Raw genomic sequence first — 16,395 nt, 5'->3', positions numbered from 1 at the left:
TTCATTCATTTACCTGGCCTATTAGTTTCTATTTCCTGAAGACCTACTGTGTGCTGAAACCTGGGATGGGTGATGTCTGGGGCACCAGGAGGAACCAACTGTGTGGTCCTTGACCCTAACTGACTCCAGGGCTGATGCTGGGATGTACAGCTATTCGTTCAGTCACCCAGCACTTTGCGAGGAAGTATTGTATGCAGAGCCTGTCCAGGAGATGTCAAGGGAGCTGAACCTTTTATCCAATTTAATTTATTAAACAAATGCCTGCTCAATCATGAAATTAACTATTATGAGGCCAGCCTAAGACCCACAGATACTTCTTTGGGTCTACTTTGGTAGGTCAGGGAGGTGGTGGGGAGTCCAGCAGATGTGGGGTGCAGTCCTGGCCCTGTGACATCTTCCCTGTGTGACCTTGGGCAAGTCCGTGAACTTCTCTGAGCCCCAGTTTCTTTTTGGGCAGCAGGGAGATGAAAAAGTATGCCCCCCCAGTGCCGTAAGGCTGGAGACAAACATGAAAGCGCTCAGCACAGTGCTTGGTACCAGAGGTCCGGTGATCGTCAGCTCTTACATTGCTGGTCCCCGGAGGTTTCTGCAGGGCCACGACTACTAACAGGCTTCTCCTCTTTGTGCGAGCTCAGGGGTCGGGTGAAGTGTGGCAACTGGACAGAGGTGTTCCCACAGGGACCGTGCTCATGGGGCGTCTTGTTGGCATACATCTTCTGATGCTGAATGATACCCTGAAGGCCTTGCCGCAGCCGCCGCACTCATAGGACCGCAGCCCAGTGTGCACAATGTGGTGCTGGATCAAGTAGGCACAGTTGCGGACCTTGCCGCAGTCAGGGCACACGTACGGCTGCTCCCCAGTGTGCGTGCGCTGGTACGGCGTGAGCGACGAGCCTTGGCTGAAGGCCTTGCCGCAGTCCCCGCACCGGAAGGGCTTCTCGCCGGTGTGGATCTTCTGGTGCTCGAGGAGGGACACGTGCCCGAAGGCGGTTTCGCACTCCAGGCCAGGCACTCGTAGGGCCTGGCGTCCGTGTGCACCAGGTGGTGCTGCGCCAGGTGCGAGCGGTTGTTGAAGGCGCGGCTGCAGTCAGCGCATGTGTAGCGCCGCTCGCCGGTGTGCACGCGCCGGTGCTGGCTCAGATGCGACACCTGAGTGAAGGCCTTGTCACACTGTGCACATGCGAATGGCTTCTCGCCAGTGTGGATGCGCTGGTGCTCGGCCAGCAAAGCGCTCTGGCTGAAGAGGGCACCGCATTCAGTGCACATGTAAGGCTTCTTGCCGGTGTGCACGCGCGGGTGCTGAGCCAGGTGCGCCTCATGTGTGAAGGCGCCGAGGAGAAAGGGAAGGCTTCGGGGCACTGTGCGCAGGCGAAGGACCGCTCGCCGATGTGCACGCGCTGGTGCTTCAGCAGGGCCGCGCGGCCGTGGAAGGGCTTGGCGCACTGGCCACAGGCGAAAGGCCGCTCACCCGTGTGCACGCGCTGGTGCTGTGCCAGGTGCGCAGGGCGCGCAAAGGCCTTGGCACAGTCGGGACACGCGTGCGGCCGCTCGCCAGTGTGCGTGCGCCAGTGCGCCGCCAGGTAGCAGCCCTGGCTGAAGGCTTTGCCGCACTGGGTGCAGGCGTGCGACCGCTTGCCCGTGTGCATGCGCCAGCTGACGGCCCAGCCGCACTGGGGGCAGGCAAACGGTTTCTCCCTGGTGTGTGCCCTCCGGGGCAGCGTGAGAGCCGAGCTGTAGCTGAAGGCCATGCCACAGTCCTCGCTCTTCCACGGCTCCCCGGGGCCCCCAGCCTCTGCATCCTTCTGTTTTAGGCTCTTTTCTCGAACGCCGTGCCCCCGGGGCCCGTGAGTGATCTGGATAACCGTAGGACTGGTTCCCAGGACTCCATCGAGGTCACCACACTTCCAGGCAGGGTCCTGTTGGTGGGCCTCTGGCTTTGCAAAGCTTTCTAGCTTTTTCTGCCGGTCCTTGAACTGACCCTCGGGTGTCCAGGCTTCACCCAACTCTGAACCCTGGGTGGTGGTCACCAGGAGTCCTGATATCCCCACTCCAAAGCTGCTGCCTCGGTTTCACAGCTGGGTACCAGATCCAAAAGAAAAAAAATAAAGTTTGTCATTTGTCCTGGGTTAGGAAGAACCCAACTCAGGGTCCCTGCCTACACACTGGTGACAGCTTTGGTCAGATCATTCTGTCCTGGGACCATCCTGTGAGTTGCAGGATGTTGAGCAGCATCCCTGGGCTTTACACACTGGATGCCAGTGCACTGCCCTCTCCCCAGCCAAATACACCCCTGGGTGTGACAACCGAAAATGTGTGCAGAAATGGCCATGTGCCCTCCGGAGGGACAAAACTGACCCTGGTTGAGAATCACTGACTTAAAGGAACTGAAACCAATTTAAAAATATTCTGCAGAAAACAAATGAATCTTTTAGCTTATTACCTATTGCTACCACCTGAAATGTGTCCCCCAAAATCCATATGTGGAAGGCCGAACCTCCTATGTGATGGTGTTTGGAGATGGGGCCTTTGGGAAGTGGTCAGGGTTAGCTGGGGTCCTGAGTGTAGAGCCCCCATAAATGGGATCGGTGTCTTCATAAGAGGAAGTGACCAGAGCTCACTCTCTCCATCATGTGAGGACACAGCAAGACAATGGCCATCTGTAACCCAGGAGGAGGGCTCTCACCATAACTGGCCCTGGTGGCACCTGATTACAGACTGCCAGCCTCCAGAACTGTGAGGAACAAATGTCTGTTGTTTAAGCTCCCAGCCCAGTATTTTGCTCTGGTGGCCTGAGCTGACTCATACACCCAGGGGGACAGTTTTCTTTCTGGTAGAAGAACTGGTCCTCCCCACACACAGGGGAAAAAGCAGCCCCACATCCCTTGTATGTATACTGCTGGTGGTAGCATGTACTAGACGAAATGCTGGCACCTTCCAGGAGAGCTGAGGACACATCCCCAGTGGCCCAGTCCTTACATTTTCTGGAACGTGAATACATGTGTGTGCCAGGAAGCCTGTCTGAGATTGTCTGTAACAGCCAAATACTAGAAACAATCCAACTGTCCATCAACAAGGGGACAGACAGCTAAATGGGGTACATTTGCACACTCGACTGTCTCACAGCATAAACATGAATGACTGTCAGCAACTGCACCAGCTGAGAACCTCAAATACAGTGTTGGCAAACAAGGTAGGATGCAAAGGAATGTGTCCAGTATAAGGCAATTTAGGCTTAAAAACATTAGAACTGATCATTCATTTTGGGGGATAATGGACGTAAGTAGCAAAGGTTCACTGCTCCACCCTGGCCCAGCTGAGCAGCAACAAAGGCAGAGTTTGGCCTTGCCCCAGGAGTGGGAGCGGTGACTTGGAATTTGCTTAACGAAAGCCCCAGGTGACTCAGGGACACAGGACCCTCTGAGAAGTGCTTCTCTTGGTCACTCAGGCCAACATAGACTATCATATGGTGGCAATAATAACCAGCACCTGCTGGACACAAAGCTGTATACCCAGCACCCTTGAAGCTCTTGCCATGGATTACCCCATTATCCCTCAGGAAGGCCCCAGGAGTGGCAATGCCAGGGCCCATGCTGGGGCTGACAGGTTCCAGACTGCACTCTTTGCAGCACCACCCTCCGCACTACCCTCACACTAGCTGTTCCAGTTGCCGGTAATGCTGCTCTTCCCCAGCACTGGAACATGACCTGGAGTTCTGGTGCCACCCCCATAGGCAGCCCTCTGGCCCCTCCTGGGCCCAGCTGAGTCCCCATAACTGCAGAGGTACCCACCTCATGGTCTTGGGAGCATTAGGTCCTGTCCATGTCACTCAGGCTGTGGCCCTGCTCTAGTGACTGTGCCTCAGTGGGCCCAGTAGGCATCTGTGGGAAAAAGAAATGGGGAGCCCTGAAAGGGGGTTCTTGGTAGAGATAGGAAGGCAGAGCAAAAGTACAGGGTGTTTAGTATGTGTGCATGTGGAGGTCAGTGGGTTAGGGGAACCCAGGATGATGGTCACATGCACAAATAGGCAATCGATGGGCAGACAGACATGGTCAGAGGCAGATACACACATCATGTCTTTTTCTCTCTCACACACACACATGCAATCACACCTTGGGGTGCAGTTATACCACCACCTGCCCTGGCACTCATGTGCCCTTACAGGTCACCCAATGCTGCAGCACACAGTTCCCCACACACAAAGAGGCAGGCAGTCTCACACAGGCGCATGGCTCCAAGCACGCGGGCAGCCCACACCTGTACCCGCACACATAGCTAAACACACAAGGTCACACACACTGCCCCACTCCACTCAGGCAGCCCATGTGCTAGGGCTCCACCCACAGCAGCACACACAGAGCCACACCGGGTGGGTAGACTTCACAGGCACCCGAGTCACATTGGTGCAGGGCCTTCCCAATGTGCAGAAGCACACACAGTGATGTCACTTGAGGTGTCATAAATATCCTGTGACACACTTTACACAGCCCTCTACACGTAGTCACACTCAGGCACACACAGAATGATACAGGCACACCCAGGCTGCCCAGCTCCAGGCTGGCGGTCACACACACTGAGCCTTCATACACAGTTGCACACTCATACACACATATGTGGAATCACACCCCTCATCCCCAGTAGAACAAGTTCCACACATGCCCAAAGTCGCACAAGTGCAGACACACACTCGTTTACGCACACGTCACCATATTCTGGCATGTGTGAACACACAGTGATATGTAGGGACAGAAACACATCACGTTGCACGAACAAGTTATACACCCGCAAGGGCACAAACTGATGGAGTCACCCACACGCAACATGCGCGGACGGACTCATACACGGGAGTCATGTTCACAAGTACATGGGAACGAAGTTGTGGAGTTACGCAGGTGCAAACACGGTGACACGAGAGGCAGGACTTGTATGCACAAGCCGCCAGAGTCACGAACATACTGAGACCAAAAGATACATGGGGGATGGGGAGTGGAAAGAGAGTGAGAGACGGACATATAGACAGACGCAACCACACATCGGCGCCCTCGCCTCCCGGACAGTAGGCAGGTCTGGGGCGCCTGCTGCCGAGCTTGATGAGTTCGGGTCAGATTATTTTCGGTCTCTGGCCCTATCCGGCCAGCGAGGACTCCCAGTGACCCGCCTCGTCCTACAGTGGCGCGGACACGTGCGCCCCGCACAGGTAAATGCTGCTAACTCCGTTAAAGGGCCGATGCGCCAGGCCAGCGCGGACTACGCGGGCGCGCTGAGAGAGCGTGGCCTGCGTGAGACTCCCAAGAACTACAGCTCCCAAAATGAGCCGCGCCCCTCCTGCGCAGCGACTCAGGCCCGCAGAACCTGGATTAACAAAACTACAACTCCCACAAGTCCTTGCATTTGCACGGAGCGAGTCGAAGGGACCCAGTCGCGAAGGATCCCGAGGAGGGCGGGGCGGATGTGGGCGGGGATTTGGCCGTGTCTGCCCGAGCTCCGCCCAACACGGCTGACGCGCAGGCTTGTGGGCGGGACCAGTAATATGTGGGCGGGACTCTTCTTCCTTAAGGAGGGGCAGAGTCTACAGGCTTAGAAAAAAAGAATCTGAGGATCAGAGAGGTCAAGTCTCTCACCACAGGCTGCACACCACAGAAAAGGTTGGAACTGAGCTTTGCAACCCGCTTTTCACCATTAAGCCGTGGAAGTCATTTGTCTCAGAATTGGATGTAATTCCAGTCCAGAGCAAAGAAGATGACAAATCCATTTACATGGGTAAATGATTGTAATAGTTAACGCGTACACAGACTCTACGATTGGCCAACAGTTATTTTAAAGTGCTTTCTATGAAAGAATTCTGTTGGCCTTCATAAATTCTTTCTTCGGCCATTAGACACATGAGCACGAAATCATTTTTAAATCATTGGGAAAGCCAAGAAACATGTCAATACAGAACGGGGAGAAAGTCAACATGCCATCAACTGTGAGACGCCACCTTATTTTATGTACACCCATGGCGACTCACAAACCATCACACAGGCTTTTTTTACAAGTCAAATCTTCATTTTCTATGTAAACCTAAAGAGGCATTGTGAGGTTTCTCCTCATCCTTCTGGAAGCTTCTGGCGTCATCATGATAAGAACGTGTTCAGAGACTTCCAGCCAATCCACGGACCTGTGAGCGCGAGACTAAAGGATTGTGGTTTTTAAGCCGCTGATTTTTTTTGTTTGGTTTTATATTTGAATATTTGAAAAATCTCTTACATATTCCTTATAAACCGTGCGGGGCGCTCAGAAGACTGCAGCTTTTTTGAGCACTAAAAAGTTTCCCCTACCGCAGGAAGTTAAAATCAAGAATTACTCAAATACAGGAAAGGACCTTTGTACTCAGGTATATCATGAGGAAAAACATTGGTTATGTTCATTTCATTCTTCCATGGTTTAGAAAGTCAGGCAGGGCACAGCAGGGAAGGCTGCAACTCTGCTCCACAATGGTACTACACCTGGGGCAAGTTGAACAGCTAGAGAGGGCCAGGATGACCAGGTGGGGCTATGTCACTGGGTCTGGGCTCTTCTGTCCAGTGTCTTTTGGGCGTGGCCAGGCATCTGGGTGTGGCTAACCTGGGCTTCCTCACAGAGTGGTGGCCTCAGAGTATGAGACTTCTCATATGGTTGCCAGGGTTTTAACAGGATTAACCTGGGAGCAAGCCACCAAGAGGAGGAGCTGTTTGCTGCATGAAAGCTTAGTGGCAGTGGCTGACTGAGATAGGCAGGGTTGAGAAATGAGGCAGAAAGTGTAGGCCAGTCATCCAGATTCTTGTGGACCATTCCTGAAGGTGGTGTGGAATCACTGTTGTGTGTTTTTCCTTTTTTTTTTTTTTTTAAAAGCTGGAATAGTCTGCATTAGGGAAACTGTGTGTCCTGGTTGGGTGTGTGTGCTTGGCACTGTTTGCTCTAATATTGTGGGGTAATTCTTTCTCTAGCCTCAGCTCATTGAGCTGCTATGTGCTCAAGGGAACCTCTGCAGACCTCTGGTATCCTCTCTCTGTAGCTGTATATCTTCAGAGCTCTTTCCTATAACATGTGGCCACGTTAGTCTTCCTGGACGCTCAGCTGTGTCTTACCACCTCTGAGAGTCTACAGGGCTGACTCCATGCCCCAGCACCGTGACCTGGAAAGCCCCTGAAGACAGTAAGCCAAGGCAGCTGTAGGGCTCACCTCTCCCATCCTTATGTATCAGTAATCACCGTCTGTCACAGCCTGATGGGGCCTGCCTTAAAAACCACTACGCTTTATATTTTGCCCCTTTGTATAGTCCCTGTCACTTCATCTTGGCCAGAAGCAGAAGTCCGCAGTAAATGTTGAATTCAAAATGGCCTTATTTTAAAAAATTTATTATTTTTTAAATGTTTTGATTACAGTTGACATTCAATATTATATTAGTTTCAGGCATACAACATAGTGATTAGATATCTATATGGTTTATGAAGTGATCACCTCCACAAGTCTAGTACCCACCTGGCACTATTCACAATTACAGAATTATTAACTATATTCCCTATACTGTACTTTAAATCCTCATTATAAAATAGCCTTATTTTTTAAAAATTCTCTTTGGTGTGATTATAAATGCAACTCTTTTATTATTTATTTTTTTCAGTTCATATATTTTCAGTAATTGTTTTTCTGTGTTTTTTAAAATATTTTTTTATTCTTCAATTACGGCTGGCATACAATATTATATTAGTTTAAGGTGTACAACATAGTGATTTGACATTTATGTAACTCACAAAGTGATCCCCCAGTGACTCTAGTACCCCTTTGGCACCATACACAGTTATTACAATATTATTGACTATATTCCTTGTGCTATACTTTATATCTCCATGACTATTTTGTAACTACCAATTTGTACTTTTTTTCTAATTTTTACTTCTTAATCCCTTCTCCCTTACTGTTTTCTATTGAAAATAGCCTTATTTTCTTTGATAGAAAACAGTAGCAAGTACGATTTTACCAAAGAAAAGCAGAAATAGTCCAAATATATACCAAGAGAAATAGTACTATTTTTTTCTTTTATGAAAAACAGTGATGATTTTACAACAAGGATATATTATCATCACCTTAGGGGTTTATGAACCCTTGTCCACCTTTGCCGAAATCAGGAGAGGACCATTGTCTTCAAAGAACAGACAATGGTAACAGCTCAAACATTCCATTCCTTTAGCTACAATTTATAAAGTCAATTACTTTAAAAAGCTATATTTACCTGTTATGGGTTGACTTCTGTCCCCACTCCAGTGACATGCTGGCTTTGTAACCCTCAGTGCCTCAGAATATGACCTTATTTGAAGATACATTCTTTACAGAGGTGGCCAAGTGAAAAAAAGGTCATTAGGGTGGGTGCTTATCCAACAGGACTGGTGTCCTTATAAAAAGGAGAAAATTGGCATAGAGGGGAGATGGTGTGAAGACATAGGGCCTAGACGTCTGTCAGCAAGCCAAGGAGAGAGGCTTGGCACAGACCCTTCTAACAGCCTTGGGGAGACACCCACCCCTGCTGGCACCTTCATTCCAGACCGGCAGCCGCCAGAGCCCAGAGACGACACATCCCGTGTGTGAGCCACCCAGTCTGTGGTACTTCTTTAGAGCAGCCCTAGCAGACTGATTCAGAGTCTGTGAACCAGCATGCTTAATTTTATTAGCTGTGGGCTGGGTTAGGCAAGCAGCCCTTCTAGTTCTGGCCAGGCCCACTCATGCATCTGTGGTCATTGCTGGGCCAACTGGGCTGGCTCCTTTGAGGTGGCCTCCACTGACACAGCTCCTTCAGCTCCATGCACTCACTCATCTGCCAACAGGCCAGCCAGGGCTCATCCACACGGCTGCCAGGTAGGGTTCATAGAGTCCACATTTTCACATTCACAGCTTTCTGGAGGCCAAAGCAACCTACCAGTACAGCCCAGGTTCAAGGACTGGGAATACGGACACATTGCAAATGGGGTGGATTCAAGGAAGGGTGGAAAATTAGTGTGTTTTTGTGTGTGTGTGTGTGTGATCTATTGTACACACACACACATAAATATGGATCACATCCAGTCTAGGCTCACACACACTTGTGTCATTGCATAAACTCCTCCTGTATAAAAAATGTGCAAAGTTCTTCCAACTACTCTCTGTTATTCCCAGACCTTTCCTATCAGGGCCACATGTCAGATACAGTTGTTATCACTTTAAAAAGAGATTTCCAAATGTGACTTGAACCTCCCTACCCCTTACTGGTGAAAGAAGCCCAAAGTTGGCACGTGCCTGACTCGCACCTCACACTGATTGAGCTGGCCCTCAGCTGAAGGACATTGATGTGTCCAAGTTCTCATTGTGATGAAGGATGTTGCTGGAAACATCTGGGTTTTTCCCAGCTTAAGAAGGAGCAATAAAATAAATCCAATCGATCAAGATACTCCCAAGAAGCAGAATCAATAGTGTAGATATAGAAGTAAGTAGATAGATACAAATCTCTCTATATATGTGTTTCTATCTACCTGTCTTTCCGTCTATTCACAGACAGATTGAGGTTTATTTTAATGAACTGGTGGTTTGTGATTTGTAGGGCTGCCAACAGGCTGGAAGCTCAGGCAGAAGCAGATGCCTGGGCCCAGCGTGTGGGAAGGTAGAGGACAGAATGGTTGTCATAATGACAGTGCAGCGTGTCCAGGGAGTGTCACTTGAGGCTGGCTTTGCCATTCTGATGCGATGATCTCTCTGCTCCTGGCAGGGATGATCTGACCTGGGTGATGATAAAGCGACAGGGCTGCCCGGTGACTCGGAGCCCCTACACTTGCATTGAATAGGCCCCAGGTTCAAACTCCGGGCTAAGTGGCCTTGGACAAACTATTTAGCCTTCAGATGCATCTCGTCTTATGGGGGAGCAAAAAGGTGATGTCCCAGGGACAAAATCCTCACCTGTTTAAAAAATTGTATTCCAGTCCATCCTGTTTTATTTCATTAATAAATAAATGGTTGTGATAAATGGGCTGGATTTCATGAACCCCTAATATAAAGCACCTCACGGTGCTGTGCTTTGGCTCCTGCCTGGGCCATTAACAGCCAGTGTGACTTTGCTGGACTCGTTAGCTCTTGTGCCTTTGTTTCCCCTGTGTGTAGAAAGGAGGTGACACTGTTAAAGGCAACACCTCTTTTGGGTGGTGTGCAATATAAACAGGGTGGACTGAGGATCAGTGCCAGGTGGAAACGCGGTAGTGAGGTAGCACTAGACCTGCCTCCTGTAGCGTACCCATTATGTTAAATGTACCATGTTCAGCACTGAAAGTCATTGAGTTGAGTTGAAATGGCCTAGTTGACATAATACCATATTTTGTAGACCTTTGATTAAAAGTTTATTAATTTTAATTTTACCTTTAAAAAACTATATTTTAACATTTTCTTTTAAGGATAAAAATAGGGCAAGCGCAGAGAATGTGGTTCAGAGACATAGATATTTTAAAACTTTTAGTTTCCTAGAGCTGTCATACAAAGTACCACAAACTAAATGGCTTAAACAACTAAAATCTATTGTCCCACAGCTCCAGAGGCCAGAGCTGGATATCCAGATGTCTGGCTCCCGCTGAAGGCACCACGCAAAGATCAATTCCAGGTGTCTCTCCAAACTTCTGGTAGTTCCTTCGCTTCTGGCAACACAACCCCAATCTTCACGTAGCATCCTCCCTGCACACCTTTCTGCCTCCAAAAAAAATTTTTTTTCATAAAGACACCAGCTATGCTGGATTAGAGGCCACCCTTCTCCAGTATGACCTCATCTTAGCTAATTATATCTGCAGTGACCCCATTTCCAAATAAAGTTCCATCCTGAGGTGCTGGGGGTTAGGACTGTTCACATGGTAGGCAGAAGCCACGCCACAGAGCACTTGAGTCTTTGGTCTTCTAGTAGCTTCTTAGAGATGAAGCAAGCTCATCCTGCAGGTGAGAATAGGGGAAGGTCTTAAAAACCTGGGGGAGCACGGGACATGACTATTCATGAGGGAGGGCAGGAGTGGGCGGAGCTAGGACCGCTGGGCTCCTGGCCTCTGCAGGAGCATAGCAACACAGATCAGATGAGTCCTTTTGCGGGAACCGTTAGGAGGGCCAGTGGTTTGTTTCCTCGGGCTGCTGTAGGAAGGGCCCACAAACAGAGTGGCTTACACGACAGAATTCCATTCCCTCGAAATTTTGGAGGCCGGAAATCCAAGATCTCTGAGTCTGCAGAGTTTGCTTCCTCCATTTTACCCCTCTCCCCCAAAATATTATTAACTCAATACCATGTCTAACGGTATAATTTCATTTAGCCGTTTTGATACTTTATATACATGGATTCAGACACTAGGTGTTCTGTGATATCTCCTTCAGCATGTTTGTGAGATTTAACTATGTTATTGCATGCAACTCTCATTTGGTCGTTTTTACTGCTTTTTCGTGTCAATTTTTTTTTCATATATTTTTGTGTTAATGGACATTTCTGTGGTTTCTGGTTTGACGCTGCTATAAACATTCTTGTACGCATCTCAGTGCTCGAGTCCATGCATTACCATCAACTACACACGTATGCATGGTATTGCTTCATCACAGAATTTGTGTTAAACTGGTAGACACTGCCAAATTTATTGCCACAGCTGACCGATTACCATTTCCAACAAAAGTGAAAGAAAAGTGCCATGTTATCTTCCATTCCAAAACTTGGCAGTAAGCGCTTTTTTTTCTTTTAACCCCTACAGCACCTGGTATTCCTAGGTGGTCTCCCATCCAAGTACTAACCGTAAGCGCTTTTTTGATGTCAACTGTATAAGAGAGTTTGTAGATATCTCATTACATCATTTTTCTGTTGCATTTTCCTGGTTGCTAAGGAGTTTGTGCATTTTTTCCCATATATTTAATGGCCTCCTCCTTTCTGATGAGCTAATTTAAATTTCTTCCCCAATGTTTTGTATTGAATTTTTTTACATCTCTCTTTGCATTATAGCAGTTTTTTCTGTGTTCAAGATGAGTTCTTTTTCAAATATATGTCCTGCAAATAATTTCCCACATTATATTAACTTCGCATTTCCTTTTTTTTTTTTTGATAGAGTGCTTAGTTTAAATGTATCAAGTTTATCAATCGCACTGGTTTTAAAGTCTAAACACATTCAAAATCAATGTATCCTCTAGGAGTTTCATTGGTTTTGACTTTTTTTGACTTTGTTTTTGACTTTTTTTTTTTCTTCAGAGGGAACATAATTTTGAGGGAGTGGCTTCATAGTGTAGTGGTTAGCACACGTGCTTTACACACAGAAGGTCCTGGGTTAGCACCCCAGGTGGAGCCACGGACTATATCCTGCAGGTGCAGGCCCCACCTTCAGAAATCTAGTTCTTAAGGAGAGAGGGCAACATCAGTAGGTCAGGGGTGGAAGTAGGAGAGGGGTGAGGAATTAAAGAGGAGAAAAAAACAGTTTAGACTGGGAAATTTTCATGTTTCTCTTAATAGTAGTGAGTTGGGCTAAAGGCAAATAATGAAAGCACCATTCTTTCTTCATTTCTCTGCAATGTTGTTTTTTCCTATAAATTAAATAAACATTTATGTGTTGTTCAGTTTCTTTGTTAGTTCATTGGTAAGGCTTTTTCATTGTTTATTTCTGTAGCTTTGAGGTAAGCACCATTAGAGTTGGTTTGTTTATGCTCATGTAAATTTTAGAACAAGTTTGTCTAGTTTCAGACAGACTTATCCTTGCAAACATATACACTTGTGTGATTTTGACTAGAATGACACAAAACTTATAAACTGATAAAGGTAAAAATGAAATCTGAAAATTATTGACTATTCCAATTCACATTCTTCAATTTTGTAGGTCCTCTTCAATTTCTTTAAATGTAACTTTTAAAATAAAAGTCATATATCTAAGGTGCATAACATGACTATTTGATACACATACACGCAAAGCAAAGATGATGACAGCCAAACTAATTAACATATCATCTCCTCACAAAGTTCCCATTTTTTGTGTGTGGTGAGAGCACCTGAAATCTATTTTCTCAGCAAATTTTCGATTTTCAACACAGCATTACTAGCTGTAGCCTTTGGGCTGTATACGGGCTCTCTAGACATTCATCCCACATAATTGCAACTTTTGGCCACCATCTCCCCACTGGGATGGGTGGTCACCCTAAAAGTCTGAGAGGACTTCTTTTTCCTTGGCCACTGCTCATTTTTTGTCTGCGTTCATACATGATTGCAGAATCATCTCGTTTGTGTCTCATGCATCACAGTCACAGAATGGCCTTGTCTGTGTCAGTGCACCGTGAAATTGTGGCTGTGCCACAGGAGAACATTAAGGCCTAGCTGTGACTGCCAGGCCAGCTCCTTTGTGTCAAAGGCTGAATCTCTCTTCCTCAGATTACAGTCATGCACAGTCTTCTCACCGAGCCCTTTCTAGGCCTCAACAGCTGGGATTTCTCTGTCCATTTCATACATAAGTGAGTCTCAGGAAGGCTCCATAACCAGCCCTTGTGTGGCTGGGATAACATCCACACATCCAGACTGTCTCCACCTGCAGGTACCTGCACGCATATGCGCAGGGCAGCTCAGGTTTTGGTGAGAGGGGCAGCCACTCACCAAACTTTCCCTCTAATGACTTTGAGGAACCTAGAAAGTTTCCTTTGTCCCAACTTCTCAGTCCCATCTTCTGCTAATGAGCATGGGGTCCCTAGGGGGCGCCTAGGAAACTCCAGAGATCTCAAAGGGAGGGAACTTCCAATTACCCAGTTCTCTCCACTCCCTTGTTTCTTCTCCTGCCTCAGCTTGCCCTCAGGATACTGTACAGAAGACTGGAAGGGAGATACAGAGAGAAGGAGAAGGGAGGTCCTTATATTGGGAACACTGCTTGAGAAAGTGCTGTGATCTAAGACTTTCTACATGGACCTCCTTGGGATTATCTTCTTATCTTCTACTAAGTTCCAGAGTACCTTGAGTCCTGTTTATGTGTGCTCCCCTCATGGAAGGAAGGAGTGAAGCTCCCGGATCAGACCCTGCTGGTGCCAGGTATGTGGGAGAAGTATAGGAAAAGGAGTTATACCTCATACAGCTTTATCTCTCCATCCAAACTTCCATCCATCCACCTATCCATCCTTCCATCCATACATCCACTTTCTTTCCTTCCTTCCTTCCTTCCATCCATTATCCATGCATTCATCCATGCATTCATCCATCCATCCATCCATCCATCCATCCATCCATCCATCCATCCATCCTTTCCCCTTTGCCTGCATCCTGCATGCTCTTCCCTTTCCTACATGGCCATGCTAGTAAGGTCATATTCTCTCTCTCTCTCTCTCTCTCTCTCTCTCTCTCTCTCTCTCTCTCTCTCTCTCTCTCTCCACACTTCCTTGGGATGCTTCTGTTCCCTCAGATTAAGGCAAGGTCTCTTTTACCCAAAACTCAAATTCCTACAAGTGCTAGGTAGGTACTACAGTATCCCCACTGTGCTCCCTTGTCCTACTTGCATGTCCTCTCTCATCAGTTCAAGTGACAGCGTTCAAGTTGGGTGTCAGGTCAAAGAAGGTGACAAATTTATACATGTGTTTTCTTTCTCATTTAAAAAAACTATTCACTGTTCTCCCTCTCACCTTAGCACACTCACTGTTCTCACCCTAATTATTGCCTCCACCAAACTCACTCTTCCTTCCTTTTTATTTAACAATATCTTAGAAATCTATTTATATCAACATAAAAAATTTTATTATTCTTGTCATTTTTGCATAGTATTCTGGGTTATGGATGGACTGTAATTTCTTTACCTGGTCCCATATTTATAGATATTAAGATAGTTTTCTATCTTCTGGAATATAGCCCACTACTTACATATTTTCGAATGGGTTTAAAGCTAGTCCTGTGGATCTCTTGTTTTGCACATGTGATCACATCTGTACGATGAACTCCTAAGAGTTCAGAACTTGGTACAGATACATATAGATATAGATTTTCAGGGAAAGGAGCAGTACGAAAACATATTAAGGTCTTTGGGTGTTCTGAGAGTAGTGGGAGGCCCCGGGTTGGTAAAGTGGAAGTTGGAAGAGACATGTTTATTCAGTGTCCATGTGGACCTGGCCAGTCCTGTGCCTGCTGTTGTCCCTTCACCTAAGCCCCCAACTCGCCTCTCCACATAGTGGGGTGATTCTCTCCATTTTCCAGATGAGGAGCTGAGACCACGAGCAGAGATGGGACTTGGTGATGGTAACACTGGCTTGGAAGCATGGTGACTCTTAGTGTTAGGTGGGTGCCACAATCAGCCCCCTTCTTGGGGGACTCTTTTCTCTAAAGATGTTTGAATTCCTCATCAAAAAGACCAGCACTGTTGGGTGCACCTTCCGTCCTCAGTTCCTATGATATTCCACTACAGGGTTTGAAGGTTCGATTATTGATTATTTATTATTTATCTGCTTTTGTCTATATTCTCGGTTCTGCTCCTAAATGGAATCATGTTTTCAAGCACATTATCTTCTTTATTACTTGGTCTTGTACCTAGAAGAGACTCTCAGGAAATGGGTGACAAACATTTGTTTGTTGAATTCATGAATGAGTGGATGGCGGGACTTGCCATTTTTAGATTTTCTTTATATTTCCACTTTGCTCTTAATAGTAAACATCTCTATTTTGAATATCCTGATATCTAAATAATTTTAAGTGTTTTCATTGCTAAGAAGGGAGCCAATTAAGCACAAATGTGAGCCAACTTAGCATACTTGTGTTACTTTTCAAGTTTTCGTTAAGTTGTCAACTCCTTGAAGGCAGAGCCTATTTTCCTTGTTCTTCATTATAATTCCTTTGCCTGGGATAAAGTCTGGACCAAGTTAGCAGCTGTTCAGAAATGTTGGTTGAATGAGTGAATGAATCTATTCAAGAAGCAATGAGTGAGTCCATCCATAAATGGATTCGTGAGTGAATGACTCATGAATGAATGAAGGAAAAAACTCATTAACCAATATGTAAAAGAACAAAATGAATGAATAACCCAATCCATCCAACGATTCATCCAGGTACAGATCAATAAATGATTATATAACTGGATGAGCCAATGAATGCTGCTGAATATTAAGCAATGTTTCCAGTAAGGGACATGGCAACGCAGGGGTGAAGGGGTAATAATCTGTGTAACACCTTAATATTGTTGCCTTGACAGTTATTTGTATGAAGCTTCCCATTTCTGAACCACCTCTCATGATGACCCATCTTTTCCCACTTAGCTAGGGTTTTGGAAGGAGCATAGATGGCCAAAACAGCATGGAGAAGGTCTATCTCATTCTGCTCAGGCTCTCCCAGCACCCATGGGCTCAGATCATCTTCTTCTGCCTGCTCCTCATGTCCTATGTAGTCACCCTCTTGAGGATCAGCCT

The 16,395-nt window shown here is 46.9% G+C and overlaps 1 protein-coding gene across 1 annotated transcript; it reads right to left on the bottom strand.

Moving 5' to 3' along the window:
• Window positions 1-2,069, bottom strand: ZNF835 (zinc finger protein 835; the record flags this gene model as incomplete). The annotated part of the gene is given in 3 exon segments (XM_016130609.2): window positions 1-1,006; window positions 1,009-1,331; window positions 1,334-2,069. Coding segments are annotated over 3 exon segments (1,434 nt in total), but the record flags the coding sequence as incomplete, so codon positions are not given.
• Window positions 2,070-16,395: the final 14,326 nt, after the last annotated feature.

The sequence above is a fragment of the Rousettus aegyptiacus genome, unplaced genomic scaffold (assembly GCF_014176215.1).
Source record: "Rousettus aegyptiacus isolate mRouAeg1 unplaced genomic scaffold, mRouAeg1.p scaffold_m13_p_14, whole genome shotgun sequence".
Classification (NCBI taxonomy): domain Eukaryota; kingdom Metazoa; phylum Chordata; class Mammalia; order Chiroptera; family Pteropodidae; genus Rousettus; species Rousettus aegyptiacus.
The sequence above is the reverse complement of the archived record's forward strand: the minus strand, read 5'-3'. Positions and strand labels throughout refer to the sequence as shown.